Raw genomic sequence first — 10,389 nt, forward strand, 5'->3', positions numbered from 1 at the left:
CGGGAAATAACCCCTCTTTAACCTGCCGATTTTTATCCTAAAGTACCTACTCGAACAAGTACATCAAGGGATGCTGGGATATTTTTGTAATTGGCATTAAAATATTTGAAATTGTTTTCTTAATTCTCAAAAACAAATTTAACACTACAATTTGTTGAAAATTCAATCAATTAAAATATTCATAACAAGTTTAAAAATTATTCCATCTTGAAACGGTTTTTTCAAAAAACCGGGGTTTAAAAAAGAACCGCGGTTCTTTTTTTGTGAGCCGTGGTTTGTTCGCTCTTTTCAATGAACCGGCTCTTTGAACGGCTCGCTCTTTTTTTGCCCACCTCTGCCCACCTACCTACCGTATGTGATATGACTTTTGATCACGATTCGTTGGTTTTGTATGAACATTTAATTTTTATATTTGTATAGATTAAATTTGATGATGAAATATGAAGAAATACAAGATGAAAATAATTTACAAAAAGTGCAACTTCCGCTCCAGCCTCGTATGCGGTGGCTGGTGCAGAAATTGCCCGACGAGGGCCGCCAGCTTGTTGGCGAACTGGCAAACCGCAGGGACCTGCACCGTGCCGGTCCAGTTGTAGTACATGTGCGTTTGCTTGTACGAGTGCACCTGCAGCTGGTCGGCACCCAGCTCGGACCCGTTGTACAGCACGTTGTACGAGGTGGGCGAGACGGTGCCCTGCCGGGCACTCTGGGAGACGAGGTAGAAGTCGTTCCTTAAAATTTCGAGAGGAGAGTTTAGTTGGGGTTTCGGAAATTTCAGGGGGGTTCTTACCGTTCCGGAAGCGTGATCACATCGTCGACGACGGTTCCCGGTTTGGGATTGCTCTTGGCGTCGAAGAAACGCGTGTTGATGCGTTTGCTCACCACAATGAACGCTAGCTTTGGCTTCTTTTCGTATGCCTTGTATATGCGATCAACTTGCTCCCTGACGGCGCCAACCTCGTGTTCGTGGACGTACTTCAATTCGCCATCGCCGACTCCATCTCGGTAGATGATTATTCGTTCCGGTAAGTTGCTTTCAAAAGCACCCTGGAACGATCGTAGCGCTTTGACGATGTTCAACCCCAGTGAATCGGACAGATCGGCACCGTAGCTGTGCTGGTTGACCGTTGAGTAGAATTCCGAGTGCTGTCTGTGCTTTCCGTGGTTCATGGCCGCCACCAATGCACCGTAGCACTTGTTTTTGTCCTTAGTGTCACGGCAAACGTCAAAACCAACGCACATTACCGATTCCATGAGCACCTTGACGACCCACGGGATTCCGCCGAGTTTACTATTCAGCTGAATCGCCACCTTGGTCGCAACGGACAACAGCATATTGCCATGTCTCGGCGTGATAGTTCGGCTTTTGATCACCTGTGTGGGGATCGCTCGATTGACGCAGCATTTCTTCTTGATTGCCGCATAGCGATCGGCTTTGTCGTCCGTAACGACGCACATGATCAGCTGCGGGTCCTTGTTGCAGAGTTGCTCCAGCGTTTCCACGTAAACATTCGGAGAATCGTTGCCGATCTCGACAAAGTGAGGTTGGTTTATCATGAAGGTCATCTTTCTTGAGACTTGGTAAAGACAGTTCAAGAAATTACCTATGTTTCTTGTTTCCCGGGCAGGCACCACGATCGCCCAATGTTTGAGCGCGACCGTCAAGTACATGGGTTTCTCCCGGAAAGCAGCCTGCCAATCCGCCTTATCACCGGCTGATGTTCTCCTACAAGTAGATCGGATGTGTGATCATGTATTTACAAGACTGGTTGGTTTAACTCACGCATTTGTTTCCACCGGGTGCAATAAGATCATCTCCGTTGGTAACACTCGTCCTCGAACTTCAACTAGCCGCCGGTCGAGCTCCGTCTTCCAGAAGCGAAAGATATCCGCACTATCCTTGCATTTTTTCAGCCGATCATTGATCTGCTCCAGTCGCACAATACGGCGATCCGGAGACAGCCTCGTGTGGCCGGCAAGATCGCGCATTAACCTGTGTAAGAAACGTTTCAGATGGAATCTTTCGATTTTTTTGGATCTTACCTGAAGTCCCGTCGATTTTCGTCGGACAGGCCCGTGATTCGGGATAGCTCTGGAACCAGTATGATCAGTTCGGGCATGCCGGCTCGAATGTCCCGAGCTTTGGCGCGCGAAATCAACATCGGTTGACGTCTGTCGCTGATCGTTACGTTGTACCGATCGCGGTAGTATTGTAGAAAGCTGATCGGACCAGTTTTGGTCTCGAACGTGCTCTCCGGCGTCATGCTAAAGTCCACATCGTTGATCGTGTACGTCTTGTTGCTGCCGTACGTGGTCATCACGATCGTTCCGATGACTTGTCTGCGGAAGTTGTCCTGAAAGTTTCCTCGGAAATTCACGCACGCTAGCAACAGATCGAGACACGTTTCCGTACGCATAACCCGGTGGGTAAGTTCGACGCACATCAGGACATCCTGTTCATGCTGCCGAATGCTGGTTAGATAGCCAGGATAAAGATCAAGTTTGTGCTCTTGTAGACGAATCATTGCTGCCGGATCGTACAGGTTACGACCGATCAGCTGCAGCTTCAAACCTTCCATCGCCATCCGGTTGATCAGGTTGTAAACCTGGAACGCTACCTCGTTGGTTCCATCGACTTCGCCAACTCTACGCAGCTTAACCTTGTAGTGCTCGTTTGTCGCTTTGTAGACCGTATTGTACTCGATCTCTTTATCGCACAGCTTGTTCCTAGAGTACAGCTGCGCCCCTCGAAACAGATTCCCGCCAATTTGAGGCTTCAAGTTCGCGATGATCGCACCGGACACCTTTCTTGTCTCCACCGGAGGATTGAAATCCACCTGATACTGAAACAACCGCAGATCCTCCAACCGCTTCACGTGAAAGTAGTTCGTCTGCAGTACAACTGGTTTCCCAGAAGTACCCTGCTTGCTCGCCAACTCCCCCGGCATCCTGGTAACCACAACCTCAGGAATCGCCCGATCACCACGCATCCCACCACGTCCACGACCGCAACCAAAACCTCTTTGCGCTGTCACCAAAGTGGACACCTCCCCAATAGGACTTGCTGCTTCAGCTGGACCTCCACGAGCCTGCTGATACGGTGCACGACCCTGGAAGTACTGCTGGCGGTGCTGAAAGCTGCCAACCTGTCCCCGATGATCGCCCTGTTGATAACCTCCGCCACCATTTCGACCACCACGCGATGCTCCAACGAAGCCACGTGCGCGGATTCGGCCGGTATCGCTGCTGGTGCCCGGTTGCGGATAGTCAGACATGCTGTAAGTTTGAGGCTTTAGTTGATGTGATTGCTCGAACGGTTGGAACTGAACTGAGTGGCATATGAAAGTGAAACTTCTTCAGAATTTTGGACGCAAGGCAGGATAGACATTTGAAATGGGATATCCTGCGGTGGAGTATTAGCAAGGGTAATGAAAAGGCATGACATTGAAGAACACTGTGTTTGCATAAACATCCAAACAAGTAATAACAATTACGTTGGATGGTATAGAGGTAGGAAAGAGTTGGTGCAATAAGAGTCGAAAGTGTCGTAAATCTAAAGTGATGAATGGGAAAAGATGCGGCTGCATTTTGTTATGTCGATTTCTTACAATGTCAATTTTCTGCGTTATCTATGGATATGGCATTTGATATTGCAAAACGGGTACAATAACCATGAAGGGTGAAGGGTGAAAGTGAATTTCTGTACAGCTGCATTTTTTCTTTTTTTTTCAAATCAGGCTATGAAATTGCAGAAAACTACCACAAATACTATGAAAATATGAAAATATATCACGTCGTCGTGTTCATGCTATCTTGTCGCACGTCCATTTTGAGCTAAATTGTGTTAAGAACGTCATTTTGTGCTGTTTTCAATTCCTTACCTTTGACGTTCACAAAACTCGCATTGAATCCTGAGATTTTCAGCAAAACCCGTAAAACCCCATGCAATGTTTGTTGTATGATATGTGGTTCAGATCCTAAAATTAGGCTTAAATTGCTGATATGTTTGTTTGCCACGATAAAGCTAATGTAAATGGTTTTCAAGTGTGTTTTTTTTTATTGCTGTACGCGTTTTTTTTTTCTCGGAATTTTAAAAGCAAAATGCGACAAGATAGCACGATCGCGTCGATCTGGCGGTTTAATATCACATTACTTTTATTGTGTTAATTATGAAAAACAAATTTGAATCGAATAAATTAATGTAATAAAATCTATGCTCATTTTTTTGACTTTTAAGAAAGTTTAAATCTACCGACCAGTACTAAATTTTGAAACGGTATTATTTGTCAAAACTAGCTGATTTAGACATAAATATTGCTCAAAACTTTGTAAACACTCAAAGTGCAAACACATCAAAAAAGCATAAAATCATACTCCAAATTAAACTTTGCTTACACTGCGGGTTTGTTGCTTTCGGTTGAAATCCAATATTTAGAGCGCAGCACGTGCCACACTGACTGGGACACTAGAACTGAACTTTGGCGTTTTTATTCACTGAATTATGTTGACGTCTGGTCTGCAACAGTAGTAGAATGGAAATGAAATTGATATTTGAAATCGTGGTAAGTTTATGAACCTGATACAGTGATGCGCGAGCCCTACGGCCCTTAGTACTCGGAAATTACCGTCATCAGGGGTGACATTGGGTCTGGGGGGTGAGATTGGGTCATACAAATTTCAGCATTTTTGTATGACCCAATCTCACCCCCCAGACCCAATGTCACCCCTGATGACGGTACTTATAAATTAAACTTAATCTAAAAGAGTATTGCTGGATTTTTGGAGTTGGCATTGAATCTATTTTAAGATTGTTTTTTTCTTCTTCTAAATAATTAATATAATGAAAATAAGGAGTGTGCAAAGTTGACGTCTTCTTCGTTCCGTCATTTAAATGCGTTGAAGATTCACTTGGCTAACTGTCCAGGACTTAGCACTGTTTTGAGGACTGAGGACTTGCAAGTGGAAACACATGCGCAATGTACAATGCACATTGAGAGGGTTGTGCGACGAAGGTCACATGAGTTGGGTGAGCAAATCAGGTAAGACGTGGGTGATGTAATATGAGTGGGTTCTGCAACAGTTGGGTTTTTGGTAATTTATGGACTTAATAGGGAGATCCCCTGAAAAGGGATGGAGGTTTAGAAAGAAAGGCGTGATAGGACAGCAAAATGCAATTCCTTGTCTGTTGCACTATCGCTTGATGTTCTTGAAGCCAGAGCGTAATGCATAGCTCTTGGAACTTCATCGACATAAGCTGTTTGAGATTCTGTAGAGTTCTCTTAAATTGATTCATACAAAGACCTCATGGCTTAATTCAGAACATATCGCGTTTTAAATACCGTCATCTGGGGCGAATCGGGACTACAGTCTGAATAGGGACAGCACGTTTTAGAGCAGGAAAATGCTTCATATTTGGAAATGGTTGTACACATTTTATTGCTCTGAATCTGGTCTATCGGAAACCACTCAAAAATATCAAAATATTAGGCTGCAACATTGCTAAAACAGCTGTCCCAATTCGCCTTATGTGTCCTGATTCGCCCCAGATGACGGTATTATTTTCTTGACAAAAAGTTGTTTTTGACCTTTTTTTTTTAAACAGTCCACCAATTTTAAGAGGAAGTGTCTAAAATTTTGAGGAAAAATCATCAATCGAATTTTTAATAATAGTGCTCATGATTGATAATTCCTGAAAAAAATATTTTGAGGGCATCCGAAAATTTTCGATTCCGGAAAACGGAATCGACGTAACACCTTATAATGTGGCCCTCTTAAACCTTGCGGTTTTGTCAACGGATCCACAGGCGTGTATCGTTCTTTTTGCGACAAGACTCCGCCTCCCGGGTCTCCTAAGTGTGAAGGTATGGGCACGGGGAGAGGGCAACGAATACCTATATTTACACTTAGAATTTTTTGCGTCCGCCTCGGGATTCGAACCGGCGACCTCTGGATTGTGAGTCCAGTGCGCGGTCCGATTGATCCACACAGTCAGACATTTTCGATTCCGATTCGTCTCAAAAACATTAAGATAATTATCATTGTCTAAAATAAAAAAAAACAATAAAACTGAAATTTTCTTTTTTAATTTGATAATGATTGACAGTTATATTTTCAGCTTTTGGTTATAAGAGGGAGCATCTTCAAAACGATTTGGCCTTTATTATGATTTATCATGGGATTTTTTATCAAACCAATAAATTAATGATCACAATAGGGTAATTCACATGAAATCGGGAAAAGTTGCCCCGATCCCTCTTCGATTTGCGTGAAACTTTGTCCTTTTTTTTTTTTTTTATTTTTTTTTTAATTTATGTTTATTTTGATTATCTCTTCCATGTACATTCATTCAGTTAAAATATTATTGAGTGTCCAATCACAATCGATGACTTTTCACCTCAATTTTAAATACTAGCAACTTTCATTTATTCATGAAATATTGTAGCTTTCGCTATTCAGTGATTTCAAATGTAGGAGGTCCTACATGTACAAAAGGGAAAAGGGATACCTTAAAACTAACTTATAAACTATATAAAGAGCGGATCAATGCAGCTGAAGACTGCAATGATTTTTGTCGAAATGCATCAATTATCTTATTGGACATAACATCCAAAGTGTCAACTTCGGCTAATTGATGAAGTCAGGGCCGTAGCCAGGATTTTTGTTCGGGGGGGGCTTGGGTGCAAAAATTCAAGGAGTATAAAAATCAGCAAATCATTTATACCATCACTTGGTTTGTGGTATAATTTTTTTTTTTTTTTTTCTCAACTTATTTTTATTAGGTCCTTTTAGGTGCTACGACCAGGTTAGGACCGAGGGTCAATGGTACAAAAATAATAAAAGAGAAAAAAAAAAACGTAACTGTAGTAGATGATCATTTTCCCGCGCCATGCGTCAACAAGTGTGCGATCACATCGATCTGTTCCTCGGGTGTCTTGCACTGCCTCAAGCGTACTCGGTATTCTCGGTAAATGGCCCACAGCTCCGACTCGCTGTACAGCTTCCGTTCGCCTTGTTGCTCCTTCGGGGTTGCACCGGCGCCGGCGCCAGTATCTTCTCGACTTCTTCCTGCGGGACGAGGATGCTTTTCTTCCGTCCCGACGGACGGCACCGCTCCAGGTAGCGGAGGAAAATCCGCCGCGGTGAACGCGGCTCCTACCGGAGTCTGTTTCTCCTTCTTCCATGCTGGCGGCTTCGGCTTGGACGCCTGCTGCCTCGACTGGATGAACTGCGCACGTTTGGGACAGCTGCGGTCCAGACCCTCGTGGGATCCAGAGCAGTTGACACACTTCTTGGCTTGCGTTTCTTCTGCTTTGCACTTTTCCGTGCTGTGGGCACCCCCACAGCTGCTGCACCTTGGCTTGAGATGGCAGTTACTGGTTCCGTGACCGAACTGCAAGCAGTTCTTGCACTGGGTCACGTGCGGTTCTTTGTTCCGGTAGGCCACCCACCGGACGACGACTGGTCCCACTTTCTTTACCTTGCTACTCAACTCCTTCAAACTGGTGTGCCCCTTGGGGAAGAGCACGATGAAAGGCGTCTCATCGATGGCGGGAAGCTGCTGCTTCCGCCTGATGGCGTGTACTGCCAAGACGTCCAGCTGATGTTCCGTCTTGAGCAGCTCCTTGATGTAATCTGGTTCCGCGTTCGGGAGACCTCGCATTACTACCCGGTGCGGTCTCGCACTGCGCTTTCCGTGCGTGTAGAACTGCACCTTGTTCTTCTTCAGGTGGGCTTGCACCGTGTCGAAGTCGTCGCTCGAGAAGCACGTAATTTTGGTGCCGTACCGCGTCAGTTTGTGTTCCGGCTGGACATCACATGTCGACATCACCTTCGCAAGGCGGGTGAAGCTCATTTCTTTCACCACCAGCGGCGGCTGCTTCTTCTCCCCGGCCGAATTGCCGGGTGCTGGAACCACGGGGGTGGTTTTTTCTGCTGCTGGGTTCGCATTGTTGTTGTTGTTGCTCTTCTCCGCTAGCGGGCTGAACTTGTTGTTGCTGAGCAGTTTCTCCACTTCCTGGCCATCGCCGACGTTGATCTCCTCGTTAGCCTTCCTGCGCCGAACCTTGATCACGGGACGAAATTCGCCCCCGTCCTCTCCTCCTCCTTCGGAGTTTTCCACCTCCATGCCCGTCGCCGCCTGCGTTTTGGGTTGGAACCCGTCCGGTTTCTCCCACACACTTTTCTTCATGGCCGCGTTCCAGTAGAACGGCCTTCCATCCTCGGTTCTATGCTCCGTCCACTCACTCTCCGCCGTCGCGGCCGCCGCCATGGCCGTCGGCGAAAGTTAAAAAAAAAACACCGTCAAAAACGCGCTCAAAAGACACACGTCTGTTCTGAGCAAGCTGTCAAACTAGAATGTTTGTGGTATAATTATTGAGATGAATTGTAAAATTGTAATGTAATGTATGCAAAAAAGTTTTCAAAGATTTTCATCTTAAGTGTTCAATGTCTTTATTTTCTTTATTCAAACAGCTAGTTTATATTAAAGGAGTAGAGAAGAAAGTGTTTTTTACATTTTCTTGAATTGTTTAATTGTAATCCAATTTCGTGATAAACTGTCGCTAAATTCAAAATATACATAACTTGAATCAAATTGTTGAAAGCAAAAAAATTGTTTAAGAAATATCGATTTATCTAACCTTAATTATCATGTTTTCTGTAATTTTAATGAGAGAAAAACCCACGAACAAACTGGTAAATTTGAACTATCAAATTTTAAACCGTCTGGATTTACATTTTCAGCTGTGTGATAATTGTGATGGTTTATCTAACATTTTTTATTTTTTTCTAGCACAACATAAAACTCATAAGTGGATATTTGTTTTTCTTAAAATTTTATAAACAAACTTAAACAAAGATTTATTTTAATTGTTCTAAGCTATAGAAGCCATTTCATATTTTGCAAAGCTCCTGGTACTCTCGAAAATAAATAATTTTAATGAAATACAAAAAATTATAATCGTTGAAATTCCGGCTTCTGAAGTGTCTCCATGGTTGGATGACCCTATATGCCTATAATGGATATCTTTTAATAAATAGATTTGAAGAAAAAAAATCAGTGCTTGTGTTTAATTTTAATGTGTTTAAAAAATTAGTTAAAATGTATTAAATTTTAACGCCAAAATATTCACTGGAAGAGTTGTTAATAATGCATACGTAACCATTTTTAAATGCATATGTAACCGTTAAAAACATTCTCGATTGCATCAAACATTAAAACGATTCATGTTTAACTTTAATATTCCGACTAAACGCCATTTTCAAATTCATTACTCATTGTACTCTGAAAAATTGGTCCAGAATTTGAGCAAAAATAAAATTTTAAAAATTGACAAAAAAAATAAGATCTTAATTAAGGATACTTTTTCATAAAATTTCAATCTATCGTTAAAGTGCTGCTTATCTTCGAAATTAAAAAAAAAATTAAATTAAAATTTTCCGATCGAATAAACGGTTAAATTTAAACCAAAGAGTATCAAAAAATGCTTAAGACATTATTAAAGATATCCAGAGTCAAAATATTTAAAAGTCTATGAATTCATAGAAATTATTCATTTTTCATGGACAAAAAAATAAATCCACAGTAAGCTTTAAAGTGCCTATTTTATAAAAAAAAATCGCAAAAATTTACATTATCCAATTTATTGAAAATAGTGTACAAACTATTTAACAAGTATTTCAATGAAAATGATATAACAGCAACATCAAACAAATTTTGTATTGTTCTTATCGTGTAAAGACTAAGAACCATTGGAGATTGATCTATTAGTTCCTGAGACACATCTTCTTGAAAAAAAAAGTACGATAAAAATTGTAAATGCAAACACGATTAACAAATTAAAATCTTCAATTCACTTATTAATTTTTTAAAGAAGTTTTGATAACCAATATGATTTTACAAGATAAAAGGGAAAAATAATGAAAATTGGCTGTGATGGTTCTAGAAAAGACTCTCTGAATATTTCTAAGCAAAACAAAAAAACACACAAATGAAATCCTTTATTTGGATTTCTGGGATTTAATCAATCATGTTGAATAATTTAGGATTGTAACCATTTACTAAACTCGATGTTTGTTCAAGCAATATCTTGACTCTGGGCACAAAATCCTGCACATTTTATGGTTTAGAAATTTTATATTTACGAAACCTTGCTAAATTAAAAATAAAGAAAACTTTATGTAAGAATTTATAAATCGATTAGTTTTATCCTGTAAATCTTATCTTAGACTGCACTAGAATTCAAAAAGTTAAGATTATAAAAACATAATTTATTGAAATTATTGAAAATTATTTTTTGAATATCTTTATTCAAAAATGATAAAAAATGTTTTTTTTTATTTAATGATTTTTTTAGTTGTAATTATTTTATAATTTTTCAAGTTTTTGTT

General features: G+C 41.4%; 1 protein-coding gene across 3 annotated transcripts; it reads right to left on the reverse strand.

Annotated features, from left to right (window-relative positions):
- Positions 1-390: 390 nt before the first annotated feature.
- On the reverse strand, positions 391-4,525 carry LOC120414925 (protein aubergine-like). Of its 3 annotated transcripts, none has more exons than XM_052708477.1 (5): positions 4,396-4,525; positions 2,044-3,276; positions 1,784-1,993; positions 791-1,726; positions 391-731 (listed from the first exon to the last, which is right to left on the reverse strand). In XM_052708477.1, exons 2-5 carry the CDS (start codon positions 3,273-3,275, stop codon positions 467-469), a joined length of 2,643 nt encoding a protein of 880 aa, XP_052564437.1. In that variant the 5' UTR covers position 3,276; positions 4,396-4,525; the 3' UTR covers positions 391-466. The 3 variants fall into 3 exon arrangements, with proteins under 3 accessions (XP_052564437.1, XP_052564436.1, XP_039432193.1); XM_052708476.1 differs by having other exon boundaries at positions 2,044-3,328; positions 4,396-4,499; XM_039576259.2 differs by lacking the exon at positions 4,396-4,525 and having other exon boundaries at positions 2,044-3,575.
- Between the last annotated feature and the right edge of the window lie 5,864 nt (positions 4,526-10,389).

Source organism: Culex pipiens, chromosome 2, assembly GCF_016801865.2.
Source record: "Culex pipiens pallens isolate TS chromosome 2, TS_CPP_V2, whole genome shotgun sequence".
NCBI lineage: Eukaryota > Metazoa > Arthropoda > Insecta > Diptera > Culicidae > Culex > Culex pipiens.